This window comes from Chelonia mydas, chromosome 6, assembly GCF_015237465.2.
Source record: "Chelonia mydas isolate rCheMyd1 chromosome 6, rCheMyd1.pri.v2, whole genome shotgun sequence".
NCBI classification, from domain to species: domain Eukaryota; kingdom Metazoa; phylum Chordata; order Testudines; family Cheloniidae; genus Chelonia; species Chelonia mydas.
The window spans coordinates 120,104,609-120,120,028 of NC_051246.2; the positions used below are offsets into that span (position 1 = coordinate 120,104,609).

Sequence of the window (15,420 nt, forward strand, 5' to 3'; positions counted from 1 at the left end):
TACACTTTATCCAGCAATTTGCCTGTGACATCTGCTGTTGGATGGACTCTATCCTGGTCTTAATGACTGAACCATATTAATGAAGTGTGGGTTCTCAATCATATGGAAAGGAAAGTTAGTTGCATAAACAAACCGGGCAATTTTTCCATCAATTACCTCTTTCTGTAATCTGCTTGTTCTTATAACAAACTTATCTATGGTTGTTTCTGGATGATGGAGATTTTTTTCTCCTTTTGCTACAGGTGATATCATGTATGTCACATAGCCACACTATGTGATAGAAACGCTATCATTGGCAAATAACTCTGAAACTATAAAAAATGATGGTGATCTTGAAGGTGGATAGTCTTCAGAATCCTGTATGTTGAGGATGGATTCTCCTAAACAAAATAAGTCAATGCAGTTAATTATTACCAAACTGCTCATTTAGTATTACTCATTGCATTCACTGACACTCAGTACTACTTTAAAAGTGAAATTGTAAAAGGAAGATCTGCCTATTTCAGCTATTTATTTTTTATTACAACTGCATCTAAAATGATAGTACCATACAGTAACAACTATATTTTTTGCTCAAACATGAGAATTCACGAATAGTCCAGAAGGAAGACAGGCAGTCCTTAAGAAAGAATTATGAAATAGAAAAGTTTACCAACCTGAAAATCCTGCATGTTCAGACATGTTCTTTTCATCATCTTCAACGATGCTTCCTCCCGAGAAGGAGCACGTCTCATGATGTTGTTTTATTCGGCCAACCAGGACTTGCATTTCTTTGTTGCACTGTTTGGATTTTGCATGCATGCCTGTCTTACCCATAGGTAGAGGAACTTCACTAAAATATTCCCAAACTTGGTCTCTTTTACAGCCTGCTGCCATTATAGGTTTTCCCTTCTAGTGAGAGAATGGTATGGTAGATCTCAAATCAATGAAGGCTACACTCAGAAAGACCTCAAGACTTCTGGAATAAGCTGCTCAAACAGTTTCACTTTTGTTTATACTGCCTGTTCCTCCCTTCTCAAATTTATCTCCAGACTTCTTCTCCTTGTCCAGATCTATTCTGCCCCCAACAATCTTCTATACACTGAATTTTTTGAAACTTTGCATTTTTAGAGAGAGGTAAGTGTACACAAATTTGCAGAGGGACAATAGGTTTGAGGTCTGTTATTTCTCACCTCTGTATATTAAATTTAAAAACATTTTTGCTGTTAACAAGCATGTTATTTCTGGAGACACAAATCCACAGTTTGAGAACTGCAAAGCTAAGCATCTCTGATGGTATCTTCTAGACTGAGCACCGAGTCCCATTGGGTAGATAGAAAGATTAACCTAAATAATCTATACAGAAGCCCCTGGAACCCCATAAGATTGGGTCCCTAATCCATGAACTATTGGAACTCATTTACAAAACTTTTCTTAAACATTACATGAATATATTGTCTCATAGTATAGAATTAGAATTTATAATCCCTATTCCTATGATAAGATATCTTTGAGCTATAATGTATCTTAATTAAAACTATCTTTAGATAAATGCTTTTTGAGGAAAAAAACAATTTAAAAAATTATGATTTTTTTTTAAAATCATTGATTTTTATCCACCCTGGTCACAGACCTTTCTGAATATTTCCCACCCCTAAGCTTGCCCCTTCTGCCTCCTCTCCAAGTTGCTACTGTCACTATCATCCCTTCCTCACCCTAGATATCTCATCCCAGTCCTAATCTCCTTGATCAGCCAATTCCGGTTCCCTCACTCCTGATTCCTCATCCAATCTGTCTCATCCCCACCACCTTTGGCTCTTAGTCCCAGTCTGACTCCCCACCACTTCCCAGTTTCTTTATCCAGCCAATCCCAGTCTCCCCTTCTCCCCTCAGCTGATCTCAGTCCCGGTCCACTCCCTTGCATTTCCCTCACTGGCTCCCAATCTCCTTGGCCAACCAGTGACCGTCTCACCCCTCAGCCCCAAACTCCTAGTTACAGTTTCTCTGCCCTTCCCAGTCTCACCAGGATACTTGTCCCATTCTACTCCTTTCCTTCCTCTCAGTCCAGCTCGTTCTCCCTGCAGTCAGGTCAGGAGGGTTCCTCGGTCGTGATCCCTGTGTGCCAACAATGGGGTCCCTGAAAGCACAGGAGAAACAGGCTCTCTGCTCTTAGTTCCGGTAACCAGACTCATTCCAGCCCAGAGCAGTCATTACAGGGAGAGTCCAGATTAGCCCTGGGTTTGCAGCATGCTCAGTCACTCTGCAGGGATGGTGCATGCATGATATGGTCAGTGCTAGAAACTGTGAGGGGCTGAAGCATGTTAAATGAGGATAGAATCTTTGGAGGTTTTTAGCAGCTAAAAATCTAAGTCTCTACTGAGCATGTGCAAATTCAGAAAAAAATTCAAAGGTTTATAACTTGGTCAAATTTGGGTGTATTTTCAGAGCCCTGATACAAAGGCCACACCTTTGCCAAATTTCAAGTCCCCACTACAAAGCATGGAGCTTCTGGCAACCTTTTCCTTGAGAATTTTTTTAAATGTCAAAACATTTTTTCTTAACCTCATTCTTGGAAACAGCGGAATGGTTTTGGCTGAAACTGTAAAAAATAAATAAATTAAAAAAAAAAAATCCAGCCTGAGGCAGATACCCAGCATGGAAAATTTCAACCCAAACAGTTAATTTGGCAAAGTTATAGCAACTGAAAAGAGGGTCTTTAAAATTGCTTGACACTTCCCACTGTAACAGACGACGCTGCCTGAATATAATTATTGCCATCTCATTTTAGGTGTATCAAACTGCTTGGCATTTACAAAGCAGTTAGAGAACAGAACATTTTAATGCTTTTCTGGCTTTCATTTCCCCCCCCCCCCGGGGGGGGGGGGGGAGGAAACGAAACAAAAACGTTTTCTTCAATACCCAGAAAAGTTACTTTCCTGTTTCTGTAGTACTACAAGTCAGCATGTTCAAATCAAAGCCATAATTCTCTTATGTACATCCTTAACTTTACTACTGTAAGCAATCCCATTATTTCAATAACTTTACTACTCTGAGTAAGCTTAAGTGTTTGCAGGTTTGGAGCCCAATTGGTTTCTGGTTCACTCATAAATAGCTACCACTATAGACCCATTTCAGAAAGTTTTCCCTGCAGACTGTGCAAAACAATTTGCAAGATGACTTTTACACACACACAAATATCAAGGAGCCCTAGGGGTGCGGCAGCACTCCCTGGCTTGAAGTGGTTTCCATCATATACAGGGTTTACAGTTTCGTTCAGTGGCTTTCAGTACCCCCACTATACAAACTGTTCCAATGCCAGCGCTTATAATATCTTTAAACTTAAGCAATAGCAACTAAGAAAGAATATTGTTCTCAGAGCTTCAAAAATATTATACATCTAGAAGGTGTTCAGAACTAATCCAATTAAATAAAAATCAAACTTTAAATCATTTACTACATGAATTACTGCTAAATTCTCTCCAAAAGGCCAAAGCTGAGAAGAGATATCTGACAAAGTCAACTCCTGCAATGAATTCGCAAAAATTCGTAAGCACCTTTCATTAGGCAGAACAATTAACTGAAAAGGTTAAACAGCCATGGTCATTACTATAAACTGAAGTGTTTGTATAGTGCACATATAGCCATTATTTAATATAGATCATTAAACTGAAGACAGAATTAAGACTTACCAAACTGAAGTATACACATGTAACTCAGCACTGTTTCTCTGATATTCCATTAATGTAGTTTATTTTTTTAATTTCCAGGTTTTGGGGGGCGGGGGGAAATCCCTTTAGAAAGTAAGCTACACACCAGCATTCCTTTTAGCTGTCAAAAAGAGTTGAACTGGTTTTCTTCAAACATTGCCCCTGTACCTCCCAAAAAAGCAAAACCACATACAACCACCATCACCCCAAATATCAAGAAGATGTAGACCAAGTGGAAGACAGAATTAAAATATTCTGAAGAGCAACTGTGTAAGAATGGCACCTTTGTACCTGCTTTACTACCAGTTGAAAGTGATTATTCTAGACGCACTTTCTGCTGTATTCATACACAATCACTTACTTCAGTAACTAAAATAATATTTTTACTACTTTTCATTCTTCTGAGCACTTTGAAACCAATACTGCTCTGTGAAACTGAGCTAGATACTATTCTGGTTCATACATCAACAGAATTATTAACTTGACTTTCTGGTTCAAGTAGTCTACTGGTAGGTGTGATATGAGACCCTTGGCCAAAGTTTTCAGAAGCATCTAGTATTTTTGGGTGCCCAACTTGACAGGTCTCAAAAGGAATCTGTTTTCAGAAAGTGCCAAGCACCTACCCTCTGAAAAAAAATCAGTCCTCTTTCAGATGTTTCAAGTTGGGCACCCAAAAAGACTAATTTCAGAGTAACAGCCATGTTAGTCTGTATTTGCAAAAAGAAAAGGAGTACTTGTGGCACCTTAGAGACTAACCAATTTATTTGAGCATAAGCTTTCGTGAGCTACAGCTCACTGCATCTGATGAAGTGAGCTGTAGCTCACGAAAGCTTATGCTCAAATAAATTGGTTAGTCTCTAAGGTGCCACAAGTACTCCTTTTCTTTTTGCAAAAAGACTAAGTCACATTTGAAGATTCAGGCCACCTGAATAAATAGCTGGTCTGGGTTTTTCAGGGCTGGCATTTAGACAAAAAAAAAAAACATTATTTTACTTGTAAACTGACAGATTTGATCTGGAAGTCAGGGACACAACAAACAGAAGCTCAAAATCACTTTTCTTTTGCCAAAGTCACCTTTCCAAGCAGAACTGCAATTAAGATTTCCTAAAGACTTTTACAAAAATTTTCACGATACAGAGTATCACTTACAGAGTCTTGCTAATCTAACAAAAAAAAGATTACAAAATAGACATGCCAAAAACAAGCTCAATAGTACAATCAGAATCGAGGCAAGATTTCACACTGTCTGTTTACAAACAGACAGCAACAAAAGAACAGAACTGTACAACAGAAACATTAATACTCCATAAAAAAAAGCTGACTCAGAGCCAAACCTATAAAAATGTGTTCAGATAATACTCAAGAAAAATTCTGTGTCATTATAGAACTAGATAGCACAAGAAAAGAAACTGGGTATTTCAATAATAACGTAATCACCTCCACGAGAGAATTAAAAATGACTATATGGGAGAGAATAGAACTCAGATCATCTAAACCCACAAAAAAATTGAATAAATCCAAAAAGCTAAAGGAGAAAGGCTGTCTAGATTTCCAAGTCTTAAAATTCCAGTGAAAGACGCAGCAGGTCCCTCAAGGAGTGTTAACTGTAGAATGTTCTTTTGTATCTTCCTTTAAAGAAGAAATACACTTCCCAGGTTAAGTCAAAGTTGGGTAGGATATAAGCTTCTGCCTGCATTTCTTTTCCCACTAGTGCTGATTTTAACAAAACAAACTTCCTATGGTGAATTTGAGTAGACATATAGAGATGAAGGAGCATACGGATTTACTATCACCTTAAACACACTCTGGGACAAATTCTGCTCAGCTCCACCAGTGTAAATCTGGAATAATTCCAATGAAGTCAACAGAATTCCTACAGATTTACACTAGTGTTTAACTGGGAACATAATTTTGTCCCCAGTTGTTATTAATGTGGTCCCTGAAAGCATGGCAGGCACTTTACAGACGATATAAATAGACTAAGTCCCTGCCTCAGTTGATTATCTAAAGGCCCAATCCTACATACCCCTAGTTCCCATTAAATTTGTTTTAGTCAGCTGGGACCAGTCACATGAGTAAGCACTGCTCATGCAAGTAAGCGTTTTCAAGATCAGAACCTAATTTTGGACATAACGCACTGGAAAGAACAAGCACAGGGAGGAATGGGGAAAGGAAAGCTAAAGGTAACATGGTTATTCAGTGTCAGTGTACAGACATTTGGCAGTTCCATTAAAGTTGGTGTGTGCGTGTTGACAGTAAACTATTGTTACACTGGATTATGTGGAAGATATAGGGTTAAGTCTCATTTTACTAGGAACTCTCTCCCAGGCTTCACAGACAGGAAAGAAGAAACCTGTTCAATTATTGCCAGATATTGCTCCTACAAACCACCCCATAAGGGCCAGAACAAGGTATGTTATCGACCTGATGCATCTGTAGTGGAAACTGAGGCCCTGATCCTTTGAATACTTATGCACATGTAACCTGACTGAAGTGAACAGTCTCACTCAATTCAACAGGAATACTCAAGGGAATAAAGTTAACATACACTTAAGCATTTGCAGGATCAAGACCTTAACCTCAAGAAGTAACTCCCACTTGTTACAACCATCTTAAAACCCAATTTCAGATTTTCAGCTTTGATAATTTTCTGCAGTCTCTAATTTTATTCCTACAATACTTTGCTCTCTGCTGCAGTAATTCAACAATGAGACATTATATACTTTCACACGGTACAAATATATCCAAAAGGTTCCGGGCTACGCTCAATGCTGGCATAAACAGACCCAGCTTCACTAAAGTTGCACCCACTTATGCCAGCGGTGAATTTGGCTCCCAAGGAACATCTTAAATGTGTCTAAGCTAAAAATTAGACCTCTCCTCCCTTTGTCTGTATGGCCATTAAAACAGCAATCAGAGAAGTCTGAAAGGATGCAGCTACCCCACTCAGGAATTCCCAGAAGCAGATATAAAACGGTTCAAGGGAGACTATGGATCCCCTAGGAGAACTCTAGGAATAGATGTCTCCCTGAGCAAGCTTAAGTTAAGCCTTGAAAGATGTTCTAATTTGTTATGTTGCTACCTCTATTTGGGAGCTGTATTAACAAATAGAGAAAAATTAACCCATGTCCTCCTAGGAAAAGAAAAGAGGAAAAAATAATGTAAGCTTCTAATAAGGATCCTAATCACATAACGAGAAACGTCAGGGGAGACCGAAAAGTCAATTTGCTCTAGCAACATAGACTTCGTATAAGGTAGCTAGTTTATTAGCCAGTAGGTAGAAGAAGAAAAATACGAACATCTACACTGAATTATGCAGCAGGTAGCATTAAGAACCCAAACTTTGAGTCTGTCCACTTGTGGAGTGCTCTTCTGGGATCTGCATCCCACTCTCAGAGTGGTCACTCATAGTGGCTGGAATGGTAGAAGTAGCAGACCCAGAACTTCAAGGAGTTGGCCTAGTTTTTGTGGGCTTGCAGACATCTCCATCCCTTCTCTCCAGGAGTCATGGGATCACGGGGAGCTGGAGCAGCAGATCTGCTGCAGAAGAAACGTGGGTTTTGTGGGCTTGTCTCTCCAGGAGTCCAAAGGCCCCATTGTTGGCTGAAGCAGCAAGTCCAACAGCGGCAGGAAGGAAATCCTGGCTTTAAAGGCCAGCTTCCCTCCCCTCTCTGAACAGGAGAAATACATGAAATAGCAGTGGGGCTAGGCGGCTGGACCAGTGGCTCCAATTAACTTTTTTTCTCCTCCTTTTAAATGCAAGATTTTTATGTCTGATTGTTGAAGGCCATATGGCATGTTTTACAGCCAACAGTAACTTTCTTTACCTGATCCCATTTGTGGTAACAACCTTAACATTCTTTTAATGAAGTTTTTGGTGGATGAATTACCTTTCCTTTTTTTATGTAAGCACATCGGTAGGATATGTTTAAGCTGCCCACTAAAATTCAATCTGAGCAATGAAACCCAAGAAAGCAGAGTAAAAGATAATTCATAGTCTCAAATGAAGCGAGGTGGATTAAAACTCCATTGGCAAACCCCCCCGGCCGCCACCGCCTTTGCACACTCCAAAAAAACACATTAGAAACCATCAGAGCAATCAAAAATTTTCATGCATGCACAGAGGCTTTCTAATGCACTTCTTGAGACTAAATTTTTTAAAAGAAAGGCAAAGCCATCAGTGTACCTTAGAAACCAATGCCCTGTAAACTCTAATGGACCATTCCTTCCTTCAATTGGACACCTTTCTTTTTCCCCAAAAACCATCTTTTTAGCCAAACATTTAATTTTTTTGCACATTTATTACTGAAGGCCACCCTTTCTGCTTTTTTATTTTTTTAAAATGCATTCCTTACGCTTGGACTGAGTACTTCTATGTCAACTTTCATTTTGCAGCAAGTTTTTACTGCCCATTTATCATCCTCCCATCCTCATGACAAGATTTATAGTGGAAAAGGATAATAAAACTTTACCGTAACTCCACAACCACACACTGGTTCTTACTTAGTTACAGAGTCTATAATATTGGTCAAGCAACAACGAAGGAAAATAATTTTTTAATAAATCCACACACATTCTCATAATAGACTCATAGACTTTAAAGACAGAAGGGACCATCCTGATCATGGAGTCTGACCTGCACATTGCAGGCCACAGTACCTCACCCACTCCTGAAATAGATTCGTAACCTAAGTTCCCTCTAAGCTGCGTGGCTGTGAGCATGTGAGCAAGATCTACCAAGCAGACACCTGGAAAAGAATTCTCTGTAATAACTAGGGTGACCAGATGTCCCTATTTTATAGGGACAGTCCCGATATTTGGGGCTTTTTCTTATATAGGCACGTATTACCCCCCACCCCGTCCCAATTTTTCACACTTGCTATCTGGTCACTCTAGTAGCAACTCAGAGCCCTCCCCATCCAGCAGTTGAGGATTTTTGCTACTGGCAGTCACCAATAGGCCACACACCGTCATAGGCAGTCCTATCATACCATCCCCTCCATAAACTTATCAAGCTGACTTAAAGCCATTGAGGTTTTTTGCCCCCACTGCTCCCCTTGGAAGGCTGTTCCAGAACTTCACTCCTCTGATGGTTAGAAACCTTCATCTAGTTTTGAGCCTAAACTTGTTGATGCCAGTTGTTTCTGTGTGCACACTAGTGCTTCACTTAAATAACTCCTCTCCCTCTCTGGTATTTATCCCTCTGATGTATCTAGAGAGAGCAATCATCTCACCTCAGCCTTCTTTTGATTAGGCTAAACAAGCCAAGCTCTGAGAGTCTCCTCTCATAAAGCAGGTTTTCCATTCCTCAGATCAGCCTAGTAGCCCTTCTCTGCATCTATTCCAGCTTGAATTCATCTTTCTTAAGATGGGAGACCAGAATTTCACACGGTATTCCAGATGAGGTCTCACAAGTGCTTTGTATAGGGGTACTAACATTTCCCTGTCTCTACTGGAAATACCTCGCCTGATACATCCTAGGACTGCATTATCCTTTTTCACAGCTGCATCACATTGGCGGCTCAGTCATCCTGTAATCAACCAATTCACGCAGTTAAAGTTTGATATTTATCCACTAAATGAAAGTTGTGACAGAAGGCTAACACGTACCCTTATCTCAGTGTGCCTATATGTCACATACAAGCCCAATCCTGCAACCAATTGCACATACACACACTCCACAGAGATCCACAGACTTCCAAGGAACCATGTACAGGGATATGCCCATACATAATCAATTGCAGGATCAGGACTATGGTATGTAAACCCTGGGACCTGATAAAGGACCACACATAATGTAATGATTTTGAGCAGGAAAGCGAAAGGGCACTAGACTAACCTTAATTCAGAATCTTGCATAATGACAGGTTTCAGAGTAGCAGCCGTGTTAGTCTGTATTCACAAAAAGAAAAGGAGGACTTGTGGCACCTTAGAGACTAACAAATTTATTTGAGCAAAAGCTTTCTTGAGCTACAGCTCACTTCATCGAATGTAGCTCACAAAAGCTTATGCTCAAATAGATTTGTTAGTCTCTAAGGTGCCACAAGTACTCCTTTTCTTTTAACTCAGAACGTCATTCACTCAGAACCACAATAGCATATTAACACAGACTGTGTGACCGATTACCCCTTTCTTTTCCCCCCAGTTCCCCCACTGATTGGGTCAGTGGTGTCTCATCATTGTCAGGGCTGTCATCAGGGCTTCCAACTTGGTGACAAAATGTTATGAGATACAAGTTGAAACTACTAAAATGTCAACCTCTCAGAAACAAGATTACTAACATAGAAGTGATCATAAAAATGCAATATTAAACTACTCGATATTGAGAGAGAGAAAAGGCCACATTTGTGCCACAACAAGGTGGGGCGTTTACAGTTACAATGCAAGCCAATAAATTCAAAGATCAGATTCCCACACTCACGTTAACTTTATCCTCTTGCATGTATGCTTTACTGTAGGGCAGTAGTTCTCAACTAGGGGTCTGGGGCCCCCTAGGGGGCCTCGAGCAGGTTTCAGGGGGGCCTCCAAGCAGGGCCAGCATTAGACTCGCTGGGGCCCAGGGCAGAAAGCCAAAGCCAAAGCCAAACCCCACCGCATGGGGCTGAAGCCCAGGTCCCTAAGCCCCGCTACCTGGGGTGGAGGCTGAAGCCTGAGTAATGTAGCTTCGTGGGGGACCCTGTGACATGGGGCCCCAGACAATTGCCCTGCCTGCTACACCCTAATGCCGGCCTGGCTTTTATATGCAGAAAACCAGCTACTGTGGCACAGGTGGGCTGTAGATTTTTTATAGCACGTTGCAGGGATCTCAGAAAGAAAACCTGAGAACCCCTGCAGTACGGCACAGTGTCAAATTGTAATGTGCTGGCCTGTCCTGAAAGAGATAGGGACCCCTCACAGCCCTGGATAGGTTTGAACAAGAATAAGTAGTTGGTAAAGTTGCAAATCTCTTTAGCCTCGTCTAGATTAGGATTTGGATGCCGTTAAATTTAATATGTGTTACAGGCCTTGTCTACACTAAAAATTGTTAGCAGGTTAGCGAACACCCTCAACATCCTAACGCAGAAAAGGCCAGGTGACCGTCTCCACTGGTTTTTGGGTGGATTACCATAAAGTGCACCTACTTTTTCTTCCAACAGCTACACTATTTCTTCAGTGGCGGTAACTAGTGTTCTCCTGAACATACATACAGTCAAAGCAGCGAGTGGAGCATCAATCACAGGAGCTAGAGAAGGAATGACTTAGTCCACAGTTCTGCCCCAACCAGCCAGGTAGTGTTGTACCCCCTCCATTTTAACAGTCATAAGGAGGCCCACGACACGAATGTGATATAAGGGCAGCAGCAATCTAACATGCTCCTCTGGCAGCTCTAACTTCACAAGGACACCTGGGACTCCCTGCCTCATAACCACTCACCATAACAAAATCTGAGAACCTTTACAGTTGGGGTTTTTACACTGTTGCACAGCAGTTACACACAGGAATCTTTCAATGGTTTGGTTTCAGCTACCTCAGGAGACCACATCTCTTTCCATGCCCTGCCACAGCAGCTGAGGTCAGCTGATACATTATCACTAACATCCCTAGATTCATCCAGCTAAGGAGTTGCTTTCAGTAGAGGCTCTGCAATTCTGTATTTCACTTCCCTGCACTGCAGTGATTGAGCTTTTAAAACACAATGCAAAGCTCACCTGTTTATTCTGGCCTTTACTGGAAGTGTGCAGTGGTGTATAGTTATAATGTAATCTGTTATTTAGGGGAAATGTGCATTTAGCTAAAGATTTGTCGTACTGATTATATAGGACACAGTTCTGACACCCTTACTTCACATTATCAATGGCATTTACTCACTTGAGTAAGTTCTCCTCAGTAGCAATAATCATTGCTGAATCAATCCCATATTGCATTTGTGCACAACCTCAGACGACAGGGTTTTTTTTGTTTTGTTTTTTTTAAATTACTATGCATGCATAATTTATTATTTTCAGCAAAAGTGCCTATGTGTAGCTAAAATTACAGGAAAAGGATACTAAATATAAAAATTATAACATTCCACTTGTTTATGCTTTTACTGGAGAAGCAGTATAGAAAAAACACAGTGTCTGAAGTTTACAAGCAATAACCTACTGCACCACAGAAGCATATTTCACAGACTCCCTTTTCCCCCTTGAAAGTTTGCCAGTCAAGTACTAACCAGGCCTGGCCAGTCCCGATTAGACTTAACCAGGAAACAGACATATTCAGATGGACACAGTTTTGCTTGTTTTTGTTTTAAGAAAACATTAAACCATCCAAATACTGCCCTTTTATCATATTCAATTCACGTGTACATCTGCTATATAATTACTTGAGTTTGTTAGACTTCTAGCTTTAAAATTTTATAAGTCATTAGAAAAGTGGTGAGTTGAAAAATTGAGGAGGGTTGTTATCGCAGTAAAAAGCTTTCACCAGTGTTCACTCAAGTAGGGAGGGATAGTTCAGTGGTTTGAGCACTGGCCTGCTAAACCCAGGGTTGTAAGTTCAATCCTTGAGGGAGCCATTTAGGGATCTGGGGTAAAAATTGGGGATTGGTCCTACTTTGATCAGGGGGTTGGACTAGATGACCTCCAGAGGTCCCTTCCAACCCTGATATTCTATGAGTAGATCCAACCTCTCTATAGATGCATACTATAAACTTGCATGAAAATTATGAAAGATCCACACAACCAAACTAACCATCTCCTAAACCAACAACAGTCACTAGCAAGAATGATTCCTCAAATAGGTGCATCTGAGAAAACATTAAGGTGTAATGAGTGATTGAGTTAATCATGATTTCAATTGTTCGTAATATTTTCATTTCCAAACCAAAGTTCTTCCAACAAATCAGCACATGTATTCCTCATTCAGGGCTGCACCTGCGCCCAACTTTTAAAACACCACTTTTTTTTTTTAAGTTACCCAAGTGCACATAAAAAAAGCAGCCAATGAAAGTTTTAATTGGTGGAAAGTGCTTTCTCCTATTTTCCCAACTCAGACAACAACTGAAGAGACTTTATTAAATATTGTGCTAAGCATGAAAAGTTTCACACACACACCCCCACAAAAAAAAGTACCTTTTCATAAAAAGATGTGACTGAAAAAAAGGTTACACAGTCTGAGTGCTATAACATGAACCAACAGTCTTGCTGAGAAACAGCTTCACAATAGCATACATACAAAGCAGCCAAGTCTGTTGTGCTATTACTCCTGAGATATCAAAACCTATGAAAGAAAAACAACAGTAATGCCACAAAACAGCTACAAATCCAGTTGGATTTTACAGCCGGTAGGAGCTTCCAGTTTCAAACACAAACACTAACCTACAACATGGCATCTTATTGCCAAACCACCTGGACTTTAAAACAACTTGTGTGCTGAAGAGCTGATGAACAGGATTCATTGCTGGCTTTCAGGCCTTTCTGTGCAGGGGTAAGCTGAAGTCCCTTTGCACACAGCAGCACTCCTCAGAGACTAGATTTAACCGAGAATCCTCCAGAAGTAAAAACACACCCATATTTAGGGCTGAGAAATTCGGGTTCATAGGGGACAAGCTATTGCAATCTGAAAGCCTGCAGCACAGTCCGGGACAAACACACAGGCGACACGCAGCTGCTTCCCACCAAATTATTGCAACCATACTGGAAGCAAATAAGTGGGCTCATACCCACCAAGTGCTTCCCAAGGGTCGAGATGCTCAGCTGCTTTGCGTGTAACAGTCTTCACAGCCCCTTCGCCCAGGAATGGGAACTTCAGGCCGCACTATGTGCAGTGATATCACACACACAGTTGTAGCAGCAATCCCCCATCACACACACACACACAGTTGTAGCAGCAAGACCACCGCCCACAGCTCCTTCCTCACGGGTGGGAGCTTCCCTCCTGAGCCTGCTCCTCTCCCCCAGCTTGGGCAAGGTGCTTCACACCCACACCCCGGAATGCTTTTGGCGGAGCGATACATGCCCCCCGCACAGCAGCCGCCACCACCTCTCCCCCTGGCGGGAGCCCCAGACGCCAGGGGGGCGGGCCGGCGGGCTTCCCCGGCCAGGGGCTCGCGGCGCTCGATGCTCCCCATGGCAACACGGCCCCCTCCTCCCCAGGGCCCGCGTGCAGCAGCACTTACAGCGTGTGCCCGCAGACATTCACCATCAGCTTCAGGGAAGGGTTCCGGTACTTGGTGGTCTTGCACCGCGGGCAGCCCTGGTCATCCATGGTCGCCTCCACCCCGCTCCTGCCAGGCACCAAGCTCCCGCCCCCCTCCCCTCGCTGCTCAGAGCAGTGTCACTCCAAACAGGGCCCGGCCGGGGCTTTAACTCCGCAGAGCAACCGTTCCGCTCAGAGGAGCAGCGTTCCTGCTGCAGAGAAACTGCTCCCCTCATGTGCTTTGTGAAAGGCGGGGGGGGGGGGGACGACACACACACAAAAAGGCAGTCAGTTGTGCGTCGTGTTTGTGCCATACACAGCGTCTCTTCCAGTCCCTTCTCGTTTGAAAAACAACAACAAGATTTTCAAAAAGAAAAGGAGGACTTGCGGCACCTGAGAGACTAGCAAATTTATTTGAGCAAGATTTTGTCATTCATGTGCATTTTAATCCGAATGCAAATAAATAACACAGAATGCACATAAATATCACCGCAGGAGTGTAGAGACAGACATACGGTACAATAATATCTATCAAAAGCCTGATGCAGCCTTATAAAGTCCAGGGCTTTTCAGTCTTATCCTGTACAAAATATTCAACTGATTGTTATATTCAACACTTAGCATTTTAGGAAAGGTTCCAGAGTAGCAGCCGTGTTAGTCTGTATCCGCAAAAAGAAAAGGAGGATTTGTGGCACCTTAGAGACTAAACCACTTTATCTGAGCATAAGCTTTCGTGAGCTACAGCTCACTTCATCGGATGCAGTGATGAACTTCATCCGATGAAGTGAGCTGTAGCTCACAGAAGCTTATGCTCAAATAAATGTGTTTGTCTCTAAGGTGCCACAAGTCCTCCTTTTCATCTTAGGAAAGAATTTCAGGTGCTATACAGCATGTCCTCAAAAGCACCCAGATCTGCTATTTGTATGAAGTGTAGAGAGGTAGGGAAATTGAGAGATCAACCCATTAAAATGGAGGAAAGGGCTATTTTTAAATTTTTGCATTTGATGACTCTTTTCTATTTTCTTTGGTACTTATCATAAATAATAAACCACACTCCATTATGACTTTATTTAAATCCTGGGGTTCTCGTGATTCAAATAACTTGCTTTTGTGATTTATGCTGTCAACAGATAATAGAATCAATGGATAATAGTACAAAATGTAAAAAGAGGATAGAAAAGAATGTACACTGTGCAGATAAACTTTGTTCTTGCCCATGCACTGAATCTAGTCGCTCTTATAATCAGGTGTTTGGATCAGCTTCTGCTGCTCATCATCAGGGATTACTCGTTTTGCTTTGATATTTTATTTGCCTTGCTGTATCATGTCCATCTTACTTTACTTGCCAACTCTGGCTGATTTAAGGTTAGGAGTATAGTTTCATTTCTTTCATGTTTTGTGTATTTATGCCACGCTATTTATAGTATATGCTTTAACATTTGAAAAATAAGACGCTTCATTTAAGGGTTTGTAACAGATTATTCTTGATCTTTCACAATCCCATTTGATCTTGGAATTTTTGTTTTGGTTTTGGTGGGGTTTTTTTTACTGTTTAATCTTCTTGGGGAGCTGCTGT

General features: G+C 41.4%; 1 protein-coding gene across 9 annotated transcripts in view; it reads right to left on the minus strand.

The window, feature by feature from the left end:
• Positions 1 to 14,099, minus strand: part of MNAT1 (MNAT1 component of CDK activating kinase) — a 180,828-nt gene extending 166,729 nt beyond the window's left edge. For 3 of the 9 annotated variants that reach the window (XM_037901142.2, XM_037901145.2, XM_043550153.1), the window contains exons 1-2: positions 13,825 to 13,980; positions 2,003 to 2,116 (exon numbers count right to left, since the gene is read on the minus strand). In XM_037901142.2, coding sequence (XP_037757070.1) covers positions 2,003 to 2,116; positions 13,825 to 13,913 — 203 coding nt within the window. In that variant the 5' untranslated portion in view covers positions 13,914 to 13,980. Of the gene's footprint in view, positions 1 to 2,002; positions 2,117 to 12,778; positions 12,927 to 13,824 lie in introns of all 9 variants that reach the window. The other 6 variants (XM_007065307.4, XM_043550155.1, XM_037901143.2 and 3 more) reach the window with 5 other exon arrangements.
• Positions 14,100 to 15,420: the final 1,321 nt, after the last annotated feature.